The 21,702-nt window shown below is 46.3% G+C and overlaps 1 protein-coding gene across 2 annotated transcripts in view; it reads left to right on the top strand.

Moving 5' to 3' along the window:
• The window catches only part of ctnnal1 (catenin (cadherin-associated protein), alpha-like 1), a 49,665-nt gene that overhangs the window by 8,518 nt on the left and 19,445 nt on the right, over positions 1–21,702 (top strand). For both annotated transcript variants that reach the window (XM_080837820.1, XM_080837819.1), the window contains exon 2: positions 17,950–18,139. In XM_080837820.1, coding sequence (XP_080693946.1) covers positions 17,950–18,139 — 190 coding nt within the window. The remainder of the gene's footprint in view (positions 1–17,949; positions 18,140–21,702) is intronic.

Raw genomic sequence — 21,702 nt, 5'->3', positions numbered from 1 at the left:
TTACTTATGGCTCTACGTGCACTGAACAGCAGTCCTTACTCCACGTGCACTGAACAGCACTCCTTACTCCACGTGCACCTCACGATTCGATTCCGATTCAGAGGTCAACGATTAGATAGATTCTAAACCTATTATCGATTATCAATTCTAAACCGATAAAACGATTATCGATGCATTTTGACTTTTAAAACATTCGAGTTTGCTAATCAGAGACTAAAATCACTTCCTACTTTGTGTTTGATAATTAAAGAAAATCAACAGATGAATTACCTTCTCTATTTTTTTATTAGAGAAAGAGCTTTTCCTTGTCACAATTTTGACTTTCTATAAACAATGCAATAATCGATGCAGCTTGCATTTCAACCATTATTATTTTTTTAAATAACAAAATCGATTATGATCTTTTCTGAATCGGGACAGAATCGTTTAAGAGAGAATCCCCACCCCTAATATCTTACAAGTATTTATGTGATGGCATACATGGACTGAAGTGGAGCCTTTCTACAGGTGTCACCACTTGTTGATGTACTGTGTCGGTGAACGGTGTGTGTGTGTGTGTGTGTGTGTGCGCATGTCTGTGTGTGCATGTAGATGTACGGTGGGTGTGTGTATGTGTGGTGTGGTGTGTGCCTCTGGTCAGGGTGCATTCCTCTGTGCAGACGATAGGGTGGTCACGGCATTTTGCCACCAGTCTCAGGTTTCACATTCCCTGGGGCAGAAAGAGTGTTCGTGCTCTGTGTGCAGACGAGGGGCAAAGGGGTGGTGGGGTGGGGGGGCAGTTTAGTGGTGGGCGGCCATCTCCAGGGAGAGGCAAAGGAGGTCAAAGGGCATCTTCTGAAGGCTCGAGACTAGAGATGCACCGATCAATCGGCCGCCGATTAAAAAAGCCGGTTTTATATCCAACCGGCCACAATCGGTGACCTGCCGGTCACTGTCGTAATTTCCGGTTTTCGGCCGATCAAACTTACCCGCATGTGCGGTGCGTAGCAGCTCAAGGCGCCCAGAGCAAAACAGCTAAAAACTAGCAAGACTCCGGAAGAAAACATGTCGCTGATTTGGACTTATTTCACTGTGTTCCAGGACGACCCAAAACACGCTGTTTGTAATGCTTGCAAGTCAAAAATAAGACATGTGTAGCGTCCGTGTTAGGGCTCTCTCAAAACTTCGAGCAGTGCCTACTCAACTACGATTGCCATCAACCACAGACTATACCACTATAGCCAGACAGAAATATTCAGAGGGGAAAACAAATTAGGAACTTGTCATACATTTACTGCAGCTGTCCTGACATTTGTATTTCGTTAACCTCCCCGAAGTCCCTGTCTGAGCTCCAGTGTGGAGATATTTACATCTATCTAATAGGAAATCCGTCCACAGACACATCTCAAAAACTGAAAGCCTACAAAAGCACAGATAGTTATTTAATTTTCAGAAGTGGTTGGGTTCACAATGATGTCGTCCGGAAGGTGAAAACTAAAAACCATCTTCATAATCAGCGCAAAGATCGTGCCATTTAATAACTAGGTACCAGCTAGCGAGGTACCTGCTGTAAGCTAGCAGCCGTTAGCCTACCCAACGATGTTCTTTATTTTTTGACACAATTCCCTGGTTTAAACGGTCCCTGGTTTAAGTAGGCTACGAAAAGCTTGTCTGGCGAATGACAACTTAAATGATCTTCCCATATATTTTCTACTGACATTGTAGTATTACTAGTTGAATGACAAAATACACTAGCCTAGCCTACTTGCTTGCTTAGGTACTTAGGTAGATCAGCAGCTGGGTAATCCACTTTGAATCGTTTTGATGCTTTGTTTCTTGTCTTTATTACTTGATTTATTCCCATTTTAGGTAGTTATTCTGATAAATTAGGCGACCAGAACAGGGTGACTGCTTTTATTTCCAGCTCCAAAAGTAAGGCTACTTTACTTTGTGTCCGAGAAAAGTTGACGCAGAAGGCGTCTACAATCTAGCCTGGGTGCCATCCGTTTGTACGCGTTCCACTGATCAGAAGGCAGCAATCAGTGGAATGCTTACAAACGGATGGCACCCAGGCTATCTACAATCAGCTGGCAGCCACGGCGAAATAAACATTTTTTTGATCAGCTGGCAGGAGCGGTAGCGGGTTTTAAATGCGATAAAAACTAATCCTGGGCTTGCCTCCTCGCCGATTTAAACAGCCAACCGAGCAACAACTGTCTGGCATTTTACTAACTTATATTAAAAGAGCTTGAAAGGTGGGTGGTCCCTGTATTAACTCCCGTGTTAAACAGCTGTGGAACGTCTTTTTTGCCCGCTAGCTGGTCATTCTGACGTCAGCTGAAAACTATCAATAGTGCACTCTATCTTTTGTTTGTATTTATTTTAGTTTTATCCTAGTTATTGACCTGTAAACTGGGCTGAATGTCAGTGTTCAAAATAAATCTGCTCAGGAGGCACTGTTAAAACTCTCACTCTATTTCTTATTTGTGATGTTTTATTCTTGAAAAGAGGAGTTATGATAGCATATAGCCTACCACTAGTTGTGGTTTTAATTGCAGTTATATAAGCACAATGTTGTCCGGGAGAAGGGTACTCAAGCCAAACAAATATGGTGTCTATTATATGATTATAATTATTTCTTAGAAAATCGGTATCGGAAAAAACGGTTTTGGCAGGTCAGACCTCCTTAAAAACCGGAAATCGTTATCGGCCAAGAATTTTGCAATCGGTGCATCTCTACTCGAGACCTGGATACACACTTGCATAGCTGTCGTATGTGCCTTACTACCACTTCCCCGGGCAGGCATGAACTTCTTAACACAGCGATCATAGGCTGAATCCAATAATGCATCATCCTGTTCTCTTTATAACCTGGGCCTTTGTTGCCGTGACAGCCTCAGCGATTTATGGATGTAATTAATCACCCCCCCTCGCACCTCCCTCTCTTTTTGAATGTCAGAGATAAGGCAGGTCTAGGAATCCTTTTTTGTGGTTTACCTGCTTGCCCTTGGGGTAGAAGACGCACCAGTCCTCACACCGTCGCTCCTGACAATACCTGACGGCTCAGGTGGGGGAAACCCCCTTTTCGGTCAGATTTAGCGTCGCGCCATTCGCAAAACACACTGATCTTATCTTCAAAGTGTCTTCTTGAGGTTGGATCCAGCTTAACATGCGGTTAGGGTTTCATTAATGCGACTAAGGGGGGAAACTCTCAAGCCCACACCCTGGCTGGCAGATGACGAGATTTAATTATGCCGTCAGACGACCAGGTAGATCATTGACACTTGCCATAAACAGTCATAAACAGACAGTGGAGGAGTCTCTGCAACAACGTTCTGTTTTGTGGAAGTTAAGGACCTCTTAAAGTCTGTGAATCACAATTAAGTTTGATTAACTCTCCCCGCCATCAGTCGTGCCAAGACTTTTTGTGATCAGCAGCCTAATCATCGCTGCCCAGCTCAGAGTCTGCCAGAGCCATCTTTCCTGCTGGACTCATTGCCGGTGCTAAAATGTCAGAAGGTTCAATGGGCAATTCATTTAGTGGTGCCCAAGGGCGAAATGTTTTTTTTTTTTTTGACAGAAATGTATTCTAACTCTGTTGTAATGGCTGCCTCTTATCTCTGTGGGCTTGTGGTGATAATACCGAAGCGGTTAGGGCAAATTCATGACATTGCAGGGATTATTCTCTCTACTAATGACAGAGCAAAAAAAAGAACGGTTTCTCTCCATCTCATCTTCGAATGCTTGTGCCGATAACACAAAAGCCGTAAGGGCAAATTCAAGACATTGCAGGGATTATTCTCTCTACTGACAGAGCAAAAAATGATGGCTCCTCTGCCTTTGACGTTCGCTACTGATAGAGTTGTCTAAGACATAAAAGGAGCGAGTGGAACAAGGAATTTATCAAGCAGGGAAATCAGGGGTATTTGAAAGCCTTTCATATCTCGTTTCCTCTTTAAAAGGTAATGAGGCGAGGCATAATCAAAGATGCAAGCCAAGTCAGGTTTAAACAAAAAATAAAGTTGCTACAAGGCATACAGTCCAGATTCTGTCTGTGTTTTGCCTCTGATATGATATTGTTATACAGTTAAGTTATCAACAGCTATTTAGGAAAGTTAAAGATATTTTATATATTGGCATACTCTTTCTAAGTTATTATGAAAGAAAACAACTAAAGGAAATCCAACAGAGAAAAAACCTTCAAATGCCTGGCTCTGATCTTTAACTATTTGAATATATGTAGGCACATTTGTTGCCTAAACATTTGTTTTTCAGCAGTGCCAAGCAACTCCTCCTGAATGAATGTGTTTGTTGTGAAACAGATCTGCACAGACAGCAGACGTCTGCATGTAATAAGGTGCACTTGAGACCGCACACATAGATAAATGATCCCCCGCCACTGTTCACGTGGAGAGTTTTGGCGCTCTCTGGGGCGACTCTGAGCCAGGTTAAACAAATGCCATCTCCTCGTAAAAGGTTGGCCCCATGGGGAAGGTGGAGAGGAAACAAAAAGCAGAAAGCCTGAAATGCACGGCCCTGAAACCGACACACCCTTGGACTGGAATTTGATGGAATAAACCCCCCTGCCCCAAATGAAAACAAAGACACTCTGTACCCTCTCTGCAGTCAGGACCTGCCCGCATAGACAGACAGCAAGGACCTGCTCGCACACGGACATCTAGGACCTGTTCGTGAACGCCAATGCAGTTGGAGAGCTTTTCCTGTGATTTAATCACACCAGCATTGCTATGTATTACTGCTGTCATTTTTATATTTCAGTCATATGGATGTCATGGTTGCTTCAACATCTGAAAGGCATTTCAGGGGAAATGTTAAATTGGATTTGAATTGAAATGTCAGGGACATGTTCAGAGGCCCACATCCTAAAATCTGTTACCTGCTTGGAGCTCTAGTGAATTGGTTCATCAGACCTGGAAGATATAGAGATACTAGTGGAAAAGCCTCACTTTTACAACAGGCTAAGGTACCATTTGGTAACACGTACTTGAGAAGACACCACATGGAATGCGTTAACGCAGATGTTTTTTAAGGGAAGGCCAGACAAGATGATTATCCCAGAGAGGGAGATGCAGAGAGATGGGATAATTAACCTTTCTGGGGGGACCATTTGTACAGTTAAACCAGTGTTGACTTTAGCCTGAACAGCAGGCCTGCCGACCGCTTGAGGTGCGCCAATTCACAGGCGCAAGTCACACACCTATCAATAATTCATTGTTGCCATTAAAAATGCATCCCACACTAGCTATATAAGTACCCACCCCTATCAATAAGTGAAAGGCACTGCAGCAGGGTTTTCCAACAGTATGTGTTCCACGCACAGTAGACCCTTACATACTGAGGTTCTCAACCCTTTTGACAGGTGGATGCTGAACATGACAGGAACCAGGAGAGCCCTCTTAGACCCTCCTTAGTTATTAGGGGCCATCATTTTTCTCTGACTTAGAACATTCTGTCCCTGAGGGGGAAATTAATGCCATCATAAACACAGTTCTGTGTAAACACTGACATTTTTTTCTTCTTCTTTTTTTTTTGCCCAGTTATACTGTAACCCCAAGGCATGTTTGCCTTTTCTACACCCTAGTCACCAGACAACATAGAAGATGACTTTGATGATCTTATCTTCTTTTTTATCTCCACTGTCATGGCTGGCGTGAAGCAGAGCTATAACAGGTCGGGTGAAGAAACAGTCAAGTTCTCCAGCATGTCGTGTCACAGTCTAACACTCTTTTTATAGAGGCGATCTGTGCTCCTGTCGGCTCCAGGTAGTGACTCGAGAGACATTTCAAGCCGCTGGTGGCACAAGAACTCTGGACGGTGTCTGGAATTGACCTTTCACACATGTAGGACACAACAAGAGATTGTCCCGTCAGATGTGTTTGTACCTAGTGGTAATACTTTGTTCGGTTTGCCATACGGTGAAAAAGGAGAGACATACAGGTGTTCCTGGCCTGTGGTTTTCGGGTTACAGAACAAAACAAATAGGTTGGACATTAGTTAGCCCTATGAAAGCTGGTTTGTAAGCTACCTACACTGACTGACTAAACATAGCCGACTACCAGTAGCAATTTTGTGATTGTTTTTTTGCTGTTGCTAATATGAACTAGCTATCTAGCTACCTATCTAATGAACATGAAAAACTTTGTTTTCCTTGAATTGCGTTGAATTACATTTTATTTGTGTGGCTGTTCAGTTTAACTAGCTTAATAGTTATGTGGCTGGGTAGTGGTTGTGCTATATGTATCAAGGTTTAAGTAAAAAAAAACTCCAGGTATGTATTATTTGTTTTACCAACGTGTGAGAGTGAAGGCAGCATGAAGGTCGAGGGGTGTCATCAAAACGCCCACTCTCTCTGACTCCTCCGGACAATGACCTGCTCTATTCACCCATAGGCTCAATTGGACGTTATACAGACTTCCTACTAGGGAGGTGGTAGGGTAAAGTTTGTTAAATGTCCGGTCCAACTGATTCTGACATTGGTGTTCTATATACCTCCTGGTAATGTCTAGATAAGTTCAGGGTTGCAGTGCAGGTCTGAAAACAGCTTTGGTGTGTGTTATCGTTTTCCAGGAAGAGGTGTGGAGATCTCACCGCATATCATTATCTGCTATTTTGACACCCCACACCCAAATCCCCCTCCTCCTCCCCCCTTAGAACCCTAGTGCCTTGTGGTTTTCATCTTCTCCCTGCTTCCTTTCCCCATTCCCGTTTCCATCTCTCTCTGTCTCTCTATCTCTCTCTGTCTCTCTATCTTTCTCAATCTGCGTCTCTCTCTGCTATCGTTCCGTCTCTCCCTGTCTTTCTCTGGCTCAATCAGTAGCGCCCTTCCCACTGTTTGGTTTGGGTCTGCTCCTCCATCACTCCCTAGTTTAGACGCTAAGCCTCAGTAATGGATGAATTCCTCGCCTTCACACTGCAGGAGAGGAAAGGATTCATGGCTGTTTTTTAAGGGTTATGGTAATGGTTTCCTAGAACTCATTAGACACTGAGTTATCCATGCATGTAGGTTTCTTTCTTTCTTTTTCTTTTCTCCTTCCTCTACTCATCCTTCTATTCATTCTGTTATCAAGGGCAAACTATCTTCAAGAGGTACTTTTCTGCTTTTCAAGACCATATATTCTCCGCCTACTCTGTGAATGTTCAATAGTTGTATGAATACAATTCACAGGATCACATGTTCAGCTTATCATGCAAGCTCTGCATCAGATGATGGCTGTTTTGAAAGATGTGTGTTCAGAGGTGGAGGGGGTTGGGGGGTGGTAGTGGTGGGGGGGTTGTGAAAAAAGCAGTCATTGTTCTGCAGCTGCGTGTTTAGAGCCTCAGACGTGTGTGCTGCTTTGACTGTAAACATGCACGGAAATTGGTTCTCTGTGGATGGTTTTAAGAGAGAGGGAGCCATGAGTCAAGCACACACCAGCAGATTCAAACACTTGCATGCATAAACACACACACGCACACACACGCACACTCATGTATACAAACACAGTTGTTTTTTCCTTCAGTGCCTTTTGTCCCAGCCTGCGTAGTCTGATACAGATTCAATTTAGGAAGAGGAAGCAAAGGAGGATGTAAACTTAAAGTCAAGAGCACTCTTTGACTGTGCTTGTTTGTGTGTGAGTGTGTGTGTTCAAGATAGAGAGAGAAGGAGACAGAGCGAATGTGGTACTGTGAGGTTAAGAGAAGTGAGAGAGAGAGTGTGTGAGTGTGTGTGTGTGTGCGTGCATGAGTAAGGGAAAGAGAGACAGAGGGTTTGTTAGTGTGAGATGAGTGTTGGTGTGGGGATGTGTGAGAAAAAGGGAGAGTGAGAGAAATTGGGTGGAAAGGGGTCACACAGGGAGTGAGCTGAACTCAGTGGGCATTTGTGATTGTGTGTGTGTATGCGTGTGCATGTATGCATGGGTGTGTGTGTGTGTTTGTCTGTGTGTGCGTGTGCGTGTGCATTCATGTGTGTGTGTGTGCGTATGCGTGTGTGTGTGTGCATTCATGTGTGTGTGTGTGTGTACTTCTAGAGTGTGTGTGTCTGTGTGCGTGTGTGTGTGTGGTTTTGTGTACTTTTAGAGAGTGTGTGCCACTGAGGGGTTTCCTGTTGCCTCTGATTAGCTCACAGCACTCTGGCTGTTGTGTCTGTCAGAGGGGCTCATGGGAAGGAGGAGGACGTCTGTGCTCCGTCTGTGACCTCACACTCCACGGCCTCCAGCCTCACCTCTGCCACAGGGGGCCGGGAGGACCAGCATCACCCCTTCTCAGTTCTGCAGGGACAATGAATGTAATTAAAGCTGGAAGAATCAGTGTGTGTGTGTGACAGAGTGCATGTATGCATGCGTGTGTGTATGTGTGTGTGAGAGAGAGTGCGGATGCATGTGTATGTGAATGTGTTAGTGTGTGTATGTGTGTGTGTGTGTGTTGGCAGATCAGAGGAGAGAATAGGGAGCTGAGGAAAAGATTATGTTTGGGGACAGACTGTTCCATCACCCCTGAAATTGCTGCTTCGCTGTCTTTAACAGAGAGAAAAAGCGTTCAGAGAGAGGAAAAAGTTAGCTGTTAGTTGTTAACTTGCTGTTACCTTTTAAGGTGATTACGGTGGTGTTTCAGAGGTGGTGTGAGAAATGAAGGTATGTTCCTTGTGACTGACCTTTGCCGACCTTTGCGGCTTGTGTTACAAGCGCTTATGGGACTGACCAACACGGTTCTGTGGCTGTGTGTTCCTGTTAAGATGGTTCCTAGCACTGGAGGAGAACCTTTCACCAATGTAGACATGCTCCCGTCTAACAGGCTTATCTCTCCCTGACCTCACACACACACCCTCTCTCTCTCCTCTCTCCTCCATCCCCCCACCCCCCCCCCCCCCCCGTGCCCCCCCCCCCCCCTCGCCGATCACGCGCGGTACGGTATGAAAGAGTCCATTGTGTCTCCACAGTATGTGCTGAATGAGAGGAGCGTCAGGAGAAAGGAACTCGCAGCAAGGACACAAACAAATGCGCAACCTTTTCAGTCGCTGTGCAAGTACAGCACTACCTCCAGAGTGCATGGCCTTCACCTGCCAGTCAAAGTCCCATGACAGTCGAGTCAGAAGATAGGACTGAATATATTATTATACGAAGCATGCATCACAATATGCTCTATGGACGCCATACACTGTAGAAGATCTCTGGCTGAAATGCATCAATATATTTGGTGCTGCATGCTGCATTAAAATTACATCGTAAGTGTATTCAAAGAGTGCTGGTTCTTTTCCCTTCTTAGAATATGCTGTACATCGCAACCAGACATCTTCTATTTGAATATAAGCAAGTTGAGTGTGTAGTTCCCATCTCTGTTCTGCTGACAATCAACAAAAAGCGTCCAGCTTACTTGCTCGCTTACACTTCTTTATTTACTTTATGGGTATAAATGGAATAAAGGAAGACTTGCTTTGTGAGCACAGGGCCACCGCTGAACTTCTTTACTGCCTTTTTGCACACTCCGCGGTTGCACAGTTAGCTGCTAAAGTTACGGAGGCCATTCAGGTGGAGAGGCCCCTGCAAGCTGCCAAGGGTTAGCCGTGCGCTAAACTGATTTGTGTTGAAATGTCAGATGTGATTGATCTTCTAATCGCGGAAGACGTAACCTTTCGCTTGTCCCCGCCTCACCTTCCTCTCCAAGACTTGCCTGATTTTTGGACTTCTGTCAATCTTGCTGCCGTCAATGATCCTGAAAAGCAATGCCAGAGCCTGGTCTTGTCAATTGGTGTTATTTACTTAATTGGCGTTTCTCTTGCACGTATTGGACATGAGGTCTCTCGCAAATCTTCTTTCATGTTTTCTGAATCTTTTTTTGCCTCTCTATGGCTTTGCCCATATTCTTTCAGATCTCTATCTGCTCATTATCTCTCATACTCAGTCCATGTTTTCCTTCTCTTCCTCTGTCCTTGTTTTCATCATTTCTCATTCTCTTTCAATTGCTCTCTCTCTCTCTCTCTCTCTCTCTCTCATTCATTTCTCTCCCAGAAGCCATCTGTATAAGATCGGCCAGCGAAGGCGCTTCTGATAGGATCACCAGCTCTGATTACCCTGCAGTCCTCTCCCTCTCCCTGCCACAGCCAGGCGGGCGATGTCTGCACGCGACGATAAGTAGCAGCTCTTGCTTCACCTCATCCGGTCCCTCCGTGGCCCTTCATAATGACAGTGGTGTACACTGACAGGCTTTGTTTTCTTGAGAAGAGGATGAAGGGATAGGCTAGTGTCTGCAGAAGATAAAGATAAAGTCCCCAGGAAACCCCCATACCGGCTAGGGCCTACCCCCTCTCAAAGCCATGAATTGTCCGCTGGTTGATTTGACCTGGAGCGACTATGATTCCTAGCCTGACAGTCTGTTTCTACCCTGCCAGGATGCTGCAGGACTGAGATTTCTTAACTGCGCCTGAGAGTCAAGCGTGAAAATGCACAGGGATTTAGGGTATTATCTTTGCAATGTGGGCAAATACTGCAAAATGAAAAAACTTAGTAAAGTGTGCTTGACAAGACCCTTATGTGGTGGAAGATTCAGCCCAGGCTTCCTATTGGATGTGTGAAGCACAGACACGTTGAAACACTTAGGCAAGGTGCGCTTGATTCCCTTCTTGGCCGAGGTACCAGACCCCATGGCTCTTAGCTGTGCCTGTGCTTAGTAACCCCCTCAATTATCTGCCCTTTATAACCTCCTCTTTCTATGCAGCCTGTCAAACAGCCGTGAAACAACAGGCAGACCGTATTCTTTCAGACTCGGGAGTGAAATTAATTTGCTGCTGTGTGTGTGTTTGCGCTCGTGAGTGTGTGTCTGTGTGCATGTGCATGTGTGTGTCTGTGTGTGTGTAAGCGTGTAATGGTTAGTGTGCCCAGGAGGGGGGTGTATGGCTCTTAGCTGTGTCTGTGCTTACTTGTTCCACACCGAAGTAAACATCCAGCTTGCTTTAACACACTCTCGCCTGGTTCTACTCTGACCCTCTCAATGACCCGTCTCTCTGCCTTTGAGTGCACACACTCTCCCCTCCTCTGACTTGGTGCAGCCCACCACATTGACCGCAACAAGCACCAACAATGATCAGCACCACTGAGTGGGAAGCCAATGATGGCTACTACCTACACAGCTTTAGAGGAAACGCGTGAGTCACATCCCCCAACATTGAACTTTGATTTAGTATAAATATGTGTGCCGGTAAACTTGAAACTCTCCAGTGAGCGCTTCTGAAAAGCTTTTCCTTCCTCGGCTCAGCGGGCCAGTGCCAAGGGAAAGAAGGAGACATCAAGTTGCGGTAACTTGTTTTGGTAACCTGTCAGGGGTGTAACTGCTTGCTACCAAGGCGACTTCCTATACCTCTAACAGGCTTCTGTGGAGTGAAACCTACTCTCTCTGGAGCGAGAGTGAGAGTGAAATGCACTCTGTCAGCAGATGGGAAGTGAGATGTACTCTCACTATTTGTCTGCGATGCTCAGCGAGAGACCCTTTAACTGTCCAGAGATGTGGAGAGAGAGGCCCCCTTTCAGTCTGTAGATTGTGGCAGCAAATGCACGGTCTCTGTCCACAGATGAAATTCCCTCTCGGTCTATAAATGTACTCTGTCCGCTATGAAGTGAGATTAACTCAGTAGATGTATAGTGAGATCCATATAGAGATGTCTGTAGTGTGTGTGTGTGTGTGTGTGTGTGTGTGTGTGTGTGTGTGTGTGTGTGTGTGTGTGTGTGTGTGTGTGTGTGTGTGTGTATATATGTGCGTGTGTGTGTGTGTTTGTATTAGGCCTTGGGGCCAGTGAGCTGTCCCTGCACTCCTTGCTCTCGCCTCCACCGCCCCCGTTCCGCTCTCTGCTCTTAATCATCCACCTCGCCACTCGTTGGCTGCAGACCAGAACGGAGGGCTACGGTACATTACAGACCCCCTCCCTCCCTCCCCCATTACATAATGCACCCCAACCCTGTTACCCACACCTAACCCCCACACACCACCCTAGTCCACCAGCCTCAACCCCCTTTCGCCACCCGTCAGAGTGAAGATATTAATCAGGATTCACATGCACGGGTAGTAGGGGGTGGTGGTTTGAAGTGGCTCCCCCATCTGGGTTGAGTTTCTCTGGAGGTCGGGGGTGCTAGAAGAGCAACTAGGTCCACTCTCTTAACATCAAACCTCCGGTGCCGGCAGCTGATTGGAGGAGACAGACGTTTAGCAGGAGACGAGATGGAAGCCACTGTGCAGTTGAGCAGCTTTCTCTGCCTCTCGGTCACTCCCTGGAACTATTTTTTGCTACCTAAACCTTTTCCCTTGATCTGTTGATTTATCTCTGTCTTTATCTCTCTCTCTCGCTCTCTCTACCCTTTTCTGACTCTCTCCCTCTCCCTCCTTCCCTCTTTGTATTTCTCCCTCTATCTTTGTCTCTCTCCCCCCCCCCCCCCTACCTCCCCTCTGTCCTGCATGCGATTAGGAGGGAATGCAGGGCTTGGGCATTCTCTCTCTCCTGAGAGTGCACTGATCAGAATGTAATGGGGCCTTCAACAGAGCAGAGAGACTGAAATAGGAGCTGGCTTGACGTCACAGGGCCATTGATGAGGGAACAGAATGCCATGCATTTCCTTTATCCCCCTCAATGAACTGCGTACACTTTTTTTTCTTCTTTTAAATGGTTTTCCTATCTATCTATCTATCTTTAATACACAGCCCCCCTCACATATTATATATACTTTGGACTGTATGTATACAGTATACATCAGTATAATGCACAGATGTATAAATTATATAATGTCTTTTAAGCTTTTAATTTTAGAGCTGTGAAGAACATGTGTGGACACGTTTCCAGACGAATGAGTCTTATGTGATTCACTCAGCAAATGGACAGAACATGCAAGGGTCTCTGGTGCCAGTGTCCAATGGACATGCATAAAGCTGAATGGATATGTCTGCCCACAGTAAGCGATCAGCCACCCGTATTAGGGGAGGTGATGGCCACCCTCCGCTCGGCTCATTCAATTTATGTGCTGTTTTTTGTGTGTGCGTTCATGCTGTAATTCAACGCTTATCGGAGCACCCCATTGAAATGGTTCCGCTCGATGTTCTCGGTTCAGGAGGTCTTTGAGCGTAACCAGTTCTCATTTTTGTTGCCGTGAATGAGGACGCGGGCACGAAAACAAAGGCCTTTAACACACAAAAAGGAACCCTCTGTTATGTATGAGGGGTGAATTAGCAGTTGGATTAAATTAAAGTAAAAGGCCCCAGAGATTGGTATTTTTTGTGTTGCCACTGCACATCAGATATGCTACTTGGGTCGCTTTTCATGAGGGGCTGCTCGTGTCTTCTCACAAAACGAGGCGACGAGCTTCGCCGCTGAATCAGACAGACCCGCAGAGGATGGCCTTTTGAAAATGTAAAACCTGCACTTCATTGAAATTCGCACAACATTCGCGCATTCTCATGCTAGCAAGATTGGGAAAGAGAAAGAGACTAAGAGGGAGACAAAGTGGTAGAGAGAAAGAGAGAGAGAGAAGGGGGAGGGTCAGGGTTAGAGATGGAAATCATACTTTAGGGAAAAGGGACATGAGAGAGTGAAAGTGACATTCATAGATGCAGACAGTCTTTTTGTATTTTCTCGGCAAGCTTTCTTCCAACCCACCAAATCAGTCACCATACCCACAAAAGGCACCAGCCAGGGTTTCCTGCCTTTGTTGAACAGGCCTGATATAGTGTGAGACATGATGTCCGTCAGGAGTATGTTTCCCACCATTGTCAGCTCGGACAGTTCTCCCCTTTCGCCCTCCTCTTAACACAGAGAGGGGTGGGGGTGGGGGGTAACTTTTTAAAGGGGGAAATCAGTCCATTATTTAAGAGTCCCTTTAATGAAGCCTCTGGAAAACGCCTGGATAGATGAGACACCGGTGATTGCACTTGGCAGTCTATCAGCCAAGGTAATGATAGCGATAGGCAGTGTCAGACTCTCTTTTTCCCCTCACTATAAGGAGATTAGCTCTCTCCTTAGTGTGGCCAGGACTAATATTACACTTAACATTTACAGATCATAATTAACATTAACATGAACTGTTTGTTCAACCTCAATATTATCTAGTCGCTTGTGTACATCATAAGATTATTTTCTCATTATTTTTAAAGTAATGTTAAGTAGGAGTGTGTGTGGCACGGTGGCTCAGGTGCTTGCACTGCTTACACTGGCGCCTCACAGCAAGAAGGTCATGGGTTCGATTCCCGCATGGGGCGCTGTTTGCTCTGGGGGGCAGGTCCTCCCCAGACCTTCAGTGCTCAGGCTGTCTATCTCCCGGGCTGAGTTTGCATGTTCTCCCCGTGTTCACTAAGAACCCCAACAGAAAAAACATGCAAAATATCAGAACACATGTCCATCCCTGACCAAAGAAAGACAGTTCACTTCACCTGGTCCCCGGGCGCTACAAGCTGCTCACTGCTCCTGGGGGGTCCTTGAGGAAGGACGGTCCAAGATAGGAAAAAGCAGAAAATGTGACCTCAGGCCTGCCCGCGTGGGCGTGGGCGTGTCCTGTGTCGCCTTCATATATGCACGTGTGTGTTCCATGGTGTCGTGTGTGCCATTAAAAACCTGACAAAGGTCTTAATTATTATTATTATGTGAGAGAGGTATAAAGCCAATTTAGAAATAAGAAATACACTTCCATATCATTTTATATTGATAACATGACTATCTATTTTGACTGTTTAAAAACCATGACAAAAGGACATTAATTTTCATTCACTGTCATATTCACTGAGGTAATTATTTACCTTTGATACATAAACTAAGCATTTTCAGCAAGTTACAGGCTTTTGCAGGTAATCCATCGTGTGGAGCTGTTTGTATGAATTGTTTGAGAAATGCACATGAAAATGCAAAGGATGATTGGAGAAATGTACCAAAGCAACTTCAACATTTTTTACACTTATGTGCTGTGTGACAATAACATTATATTTTTTTAAAGGGTGTGCTGTGCGCCACATTTGCGGGCCAGTTCTGGCCCAGTGATCTTGCCATCGTTCTGAAAGCCCACAGAAATCAATCAGGCTGTGAGAGCCTTGGTTTTTGGAGCTCGCAGCTGAAGCTCGCGAGCCACGAATCAATATTATGTTTCTCCACCCAGTTGTTCCTGTTTACACTGCCCACTCTATCTCTGGTTTAATCCCCCCAGGAGGAAGTAAGGGGTACTGTGCTGCTAGTGTCGAGGAGACACACACACAAACACACTCACACACACACACATGGTCGATTTCTCTTTCTCCTTTTTATTTCTCTCCATCTCCCTCAAACACATTCACATTCATCCAACTTCCTCTCTCCACTGCACACCCTGTCCTTTTTTTAGATTGCTCTCTTACTCTTTCCTTCGCTCTTCAGCAAAGGTCCTTTTGATTCTCTCTGCCGCCCATGAAAAGAAGAGAGGTTAACTGTGAAGAGCGCTGCACCTCTTTCAGGCGCTGCTGCGGCTGGGGGGGCACACTGAGCTGGCAGAGAGAGGGCCGGCCGGCGGCAGAGGCTGTGGTGACTGACTCGACCTTTTAGTTCCTTTAGTTCCTGGGGCTGTGCCAGCCGTGGAGGACATCTGAGTGTCACAAATGCCAGCTGCCCCAAACCCCCCACCCACCTTGTTTATAACCCCCAGGGAACGAACGTGTGCGAGCACACACACCCTTATGAATTCACACACACGGACACACAGATAAACGCACACACACACACACACTATGTGTGAACTCTCTCACACTCAGACACTCACACACATGCGTACGTAAGCAAACCCAGGCACGTGCATGCAAATGCATAAAACAACAAGCATGGCCACATATGAAAACATGCAGATGACCTCACAGCGCATACACACACACACACACACACACATACACACACAAACACACACACACATACACACATACACACACAAACACACACACACACACACACACACACACATACACACACAAACACACACACTCACACAATCATCTGCATCTGCGGTCAGCGTTTCCTTCATCAGCAAGATTGTGCCAGAGATAAGTCTGTGCAGCCTGTGTTGAGTCAACATTGATTGAATGCTGCTTCCTCCTCTGGAAAGCTTGTGTTAAGAAGTGAATGAGGCACTCACAGCTCTCCGTCTCTCTCTCTCTCTTTCTCTCTCTCTCTCTCTCTCTCTCTGCTTAACAGAATCAGAATCACAGACAGACTGAAGCATTAATGCAGAGCTCCCTACCCTCTTGAGAGTGCTACTCTCGCACTGTCTCTTTTTGTTGTTTTTTCTTTTTTTGGTCTTTATTTGACGTTACAGGATTTGTGGTGAGTTTTCAGAGAGGGGTGTTTAATCCCAGGCAAACACTGGCGGAGGTTGGTGACGCACACACACACCCTTATCTGCTCAACGGGCCCCTGTTCCGGAAGTCATTCAGGGACCATCCTCATACCTCTCACACACACGCTTACGCACAAACACACACACAAACACACACAATAGGCAATTGAGTGTGATGTCAAAGTCTGATATGCCACTCACTCTCTTTTCTCATTTTGAGACACACATACTTAGTTGTACTCTCAAAGGACAAACATTTAGTCCTGTGATGTCAAAGTCTGGTCAGTGACAGTGAACTACTCCTGCCCAACCCCGACCCCCCACCAACACACACACACACACACACACACACACACACACACACACACACACACACACACACAACCATAGAGAGATGTTCTGATTAACATTCTCATCACACGCAAACACCTCACTGCCTCTTAGTAGGTGACGTCAAGGTCTGATGTGCTGCTCAGCCCAGCATGAAAACCCCTCCTCTACACACACACACACACACACGTGCGTATGCTCAGCGCACTGCGTGCCTTCCTCTTAGCTCCATGCATGGAACATTTTCTCTGCAGTACCCCTTTTTAACAATGATTGTCAAAGAAGGAAGGGGAGAGAGTGCAGGATTCACAGACGCTGTGCTGTAATGGATAGTCTTAGACACACTCCAGTGCATCAGCCCCAGGCAATATCCTCCTCTGGAGTGGTGAAGAGTTTTTTTCTTTTTTAACAGCATTTCTGCAGGTGCACGTGTTTCAGTCCAGCATGTCAAGCGAACGCTACCTTTCAGTTTATTTAGAGAACAAATAGAGAGAATGGCCTCGAGAACTGGTAAGCTCCACTCCTCACGACTCAACCCAGCCCCGGAACATAAGATCCAGTAAATGTTATTATCTCGATGATGAAGGCTAAAAATTGTGCAATGAATGCTCGTTAAAGTGTCAGTTGAGGTGGGAGGTGTGTTGGTGTTGGCGTGGTGTGTGGGCTCGGAGAATGTGCAGAGGCAGGGTGTTTGGGTCTGTGTGTGTGTGTGTGTGTGTGTGGGGGGGGGGGGGGGGGGCGTTGGCGGCGATCTTTCACAGCCGAGCTCCAATTAGAGCTGGCCTTTAACCTCAGAGACAGACCCCGCTGAGCAGCTGGAGATTAGGGTGAGCAAGAGCTGTCCAAAGCACACGCCACAATTACCTCCACCAATACATAATTGATGAATTCGATTAGCACTCACAGGGAACACCTGCGTAGTTAGTGAGTGCAGTAAGTGTGTGTGGGTGTGTGTGTGTGTGACTGGATGCACTGCTTGAATGGAAGTAATTATGTTCTAATGCTTCAATCTATGGGAAATGTGTGTACAGAGAGTGTGTGCTTCTGAGCCCTAGTGGAAAAGGTGGCTAGATGCAGTAGTATGGTATGACTGAAAGTGGAGAGGAATGACCGCTCTGAGTCAGGAAATGCTGCCTCCTATTACTGCCCTGCTACCCCCCCATATGACATTGGACACGCCCAGCTATGAAAGCTGGGGCACTTTTCTCCCTTTCCTGATGCATCCCTATGAAAAGCTGTAGAACTTGAAAAAAATCTGTATTTCCACCATTTAATTATTCTGTGTGTTTGTGTTTGTGTGTGTGTGTATGTTTGCATCTTCCAGATCACCACGCTGATCAATCACAAAGACAAGCCAAAGAAGTCGGAGAAGACTCTGTGCGCCATCCAGAGAGTGGGCCAGGCGGTCAGCGCTGCCGTGGGCCGATTCGTCTCCGTCGGAGAGGCCATCGCCACGGAGAATGAGGAGCTGAAGGAAGAGATGGGCCTGGCCTGCTTGGAGGCCAGGAGGGCAGGTGAGGGACACGGCAGCCCCGTTCACTGACGTGAGAACATAATCAAAGTACAGGAGATTAGCTCCTCTCCATTGTCTGAGCCAGTTTGTTTCCAACATATTAAGCAGCGAACAGCTGGTTAAAAAAGTGTGCAGATTAAGCAGAAGATAATTTTTGCATAGGGTACAGAGGGATTTTGCTTTTTTGACCGAAAAACAGAAGCACATTTGCCTCCCCAAATGACTTGGCAGAAATGCATGATGAAAAAAAATCTGTGAAGACTTGCAAGAATGCATCTGCATTTGGTTCTATGTTCCCTGGGTAGGTAATGCATTAATGATGCTTCGACCAGGACAGCGTTTGCCAGGTGTTAGTTCTTTGTACTTTCTTAAACTTGACTGCGCACCAGCATCATTCAGTGGACCCCTTCTGCAAGTCTTTTGTTCGGCCCCAGCTAGTGAGACTGAACTTGCAGAAAGTTTTGAGGTTGAGTAGAAGGTCACTGAGAAACTGTAGAGTGGAGCTTCAGAGGGCTGGAGTTGGGTGAAACAAGGTAAAGCCCTCCGGTAAATGGCGGTGTATTTTGAGATGCGTATCTGCTGAAGGCTATTAAAGATTCCTCTGCTCACACAGCCTATGGGTGGCTCTCTGCAGCACTATGCACTTCTCTTTGAGGAGACAGTGAAAGAGGGGAGAGATAGAGAGACAGAAAGGCGAGAGAAGAGTAAAAAAATGAGCGAGCGAGTGAGTGATAAGCAGGAGAGGAGGTAGAGTACACGAGCAAGGATATGTTTTGTTCTACTGTTTGTGCAGAGATCTCTCAGCTGTCTTCTGCCCACATTCTGAATAGCCCAGGTCATGGACAGATCTATTCAGGGCTGAGCCAACTGACACAAACTGACAATTTACTCAGCTAGTGCACCAAGGGGAAAGTCGGGGTGGGTTTGGATCAGCCACTGTTGACATAATGATCTCTGCCATCCTTGTTTTGGTGGTGGAGTCACTGTGTGTCAATCTGTCCCTGCTTAATTAAGGGAGAGTTTTTTTTTTAAAACATTTTTTTTTTCACATTGCTCCCCAGGTGCACATGTTTCAGCTGAGTGTGTTAAAACAAGCACTGCCTGTCACTGTTTAAAAATAGATAGACAGAATGGCATTAAAGTACGTTTACGTCACGCAAGCCCTGGAACATCTAATACTGTAAACGTTCTTCACTTGTTGTGTTTTCACGGCTAACGATGTGTAGTGAATGCTAGATGAAGAGGTTTGGCGAGGTCTCTAGCCAGGGTCCTGAAGCAGGGGTCGATCGTGCAGCAAGGAGTCAAGTGCTATCCCTGACTCCCTATTCCATTCTTCACTAAGGAGGATGGGAGGCATGAGGAGAGGTGGTGGGTTGAAAACAAGTGCTGACGGAAACGCTGTGGCTTGAATTTGTTAACTGGGAATAAATGACCAGATTAGGTACTAGGGGCACATTTTGACACAATACTTCCGAACTTCTGTTTACGACGCCATTTAGCAGAGTGGCCACCCCTGGTCCACACTCTCTGACCTCTCACACTCTTAGCGTATTGCAAAACTCTCTTTCTCTCTCGCTCTCTCTCTCTCTCTCTCTGTCTCTCTCTCTCTCTCTCTGCTGTTTGGTTTTCCTCTGTAGTTCATAGACAACCAGTAGTTGCCGACATGATCAATTTCTATCTCTTAATCAAAGGCAGAGGTTCTTCCTTCAACCCTTTCATGTGTCAGATAAACACAGACAAGTGCTTTCATGAAGAATGATGATGGCAAGATGACCACCATTTCATGGGCTAATATTCCAACGCGTGGCAACATTATAAACAAAAACATCCTTTTGATGGCCTTGACGCTTCTGAGGCCTTAAGAGCCTCTTTGTCCCTGAAGAGACAAGCGTGTCAGAGGCTCTTCCCAAGATGCACCTGCAAAATCAACACAGAGATGATAACAGCGTGCAATCCGTGGGGGTGGGGGGTGGGGGGGGGGGGGTGGTTGTCTGCGAATCCTTTGCCTCCCAGGGCGAAAAGAAAAGCGCTGAGTGTCACTGAAATTAAGACGGGGGAGTTTTCCGGTTCTGCGTCAGTGCTTCTGAGCTGGAATGCGCCGCCGTGCGTGTAATCCGCCCGCTCATTAAGAAGCGGGCAGGGAGGGGAATGGGGCCAAAGTTGAACCCAAACACACGGGACGGGACTCGCTGGAGCAAGAATGCTCCACAGAGGTATAAGGATGGGGGGCGAAATGCGTAGCCCCCCCATCACAGTTTTTGCCTTCTTCTGCCCGCTTTCTCTGCAAGTTTCACACTCATGGTTTGTGGAAGTGGTTAAGCGGAGAGGGCAGACGTTCTCTATCAGACATCCGGGAACAGCACGAGCTCCCTTTTGTGCTGAAAAGAGACATTGCCCAAGATAAGGAAAAAGAGACAGTTGGAGGGAGATTTAGAAAAAGAGAGTCAGGGAGAGAGTGCTAGAGAGAGTGGGCTAGAGGAGAAGGCAGGGAAGAGAACAAGAGAGAGAGAGAGAGAGAGAGAGAGAGAGAGAGAGAGTGAGTGAATAAGCAAACCAGACTGGGGGAGAGTCACAGACCAGACAGAAAAAGAAAGAGAGAGAAAGGAGAGAGTGCAAGAGCTACCAGCTGATTTTCACTTTTCCTCCCCTCCCTACAGCTGGAAGGAGGAAGGAGCAGCTCGAGCTTCTTAAATGCATCCTGCATAATGAATTAAATTAAGGAGGTGATTACATTAGTGTAATTTGCTGATGTTCATCATGCCGGCTGGATGGACCACCGGAGAGGCAGAATATTGGTCATCAATCCAGCTTGGCTGGACCTTGGCTGGACTGCCTCTAACAAATCACGTCCCGGTGAAGAGCTCCTGAGAAAAGTGCAGTTGTAGCCCCCAAAGTACTAACGACTGACTTGCTGGATCGCACACTAAACAAAAGCTGCTGGGCACACTCAATCTGGCTTTCTTTTGTTAAGGACCAGTTAGCGGGTTTGAAAAGGGCACAAGTGGCTGTTTAGCCACACTGTGTGTGTGTGTGTGTGCGTGTGTGCGTGTGTGCGTGTGTGTGTGTGTCTGTGTGTGTGTGTGTGTGTGTGTGTGTGTGTGTGTGTGTGTGTGTGTGTGTGTGTGTGTGTGTGTGTGGGTGTGTGTGTGTGTGTGTGTGTGTTAAACTGTAAGCCTCCTCAAAGACAGAGAGAGAGACTTGACTTTAAAATACTTTCATTTGCACATTTTTCTATTTATATTTACTCCCTTCACTTGTGCCAGTGAACAACCACACAAAGCTCATGTGTATCATGAATACATACATTGAATCATCATCATGATTTATATACATCAATATAAGAAAAAGGGAGAGCGAGAGAGAATGGGAATCACTGACAACGGATGGCTGTGGTCTCCGCTCAAACAAGAGGGGTAACTGGCAGTAGGGAGGCATCGGGGGCATGAGGCAGAAAGGCAGACGGGCAGAAGCAGAATGCAGCCAGGCTATAAAATGGGCTTTCTGACAGTAAGGTTTGGCCGCCGTTAGAGAGAGGCGCGGCGTGATCTGTAAGCGCCAGGCTGA

The sequence above is a fragment of the Sprattus sprattus genome (assembly GCF_963457725.1).
Source record: "Sprattus sprattus genome assembly, chromosome: 4".
In the NCBI taxonomy this organism is placed as follows: Eukaryota; Metazoa; Chordata; class Actinopteri; order Clupeiformes; family Clupeidae; genus Sprattus; species Sprattus sprattus.
This window is presented reverse-complemented; position numbering and strand designations above follow the sequence as displayed.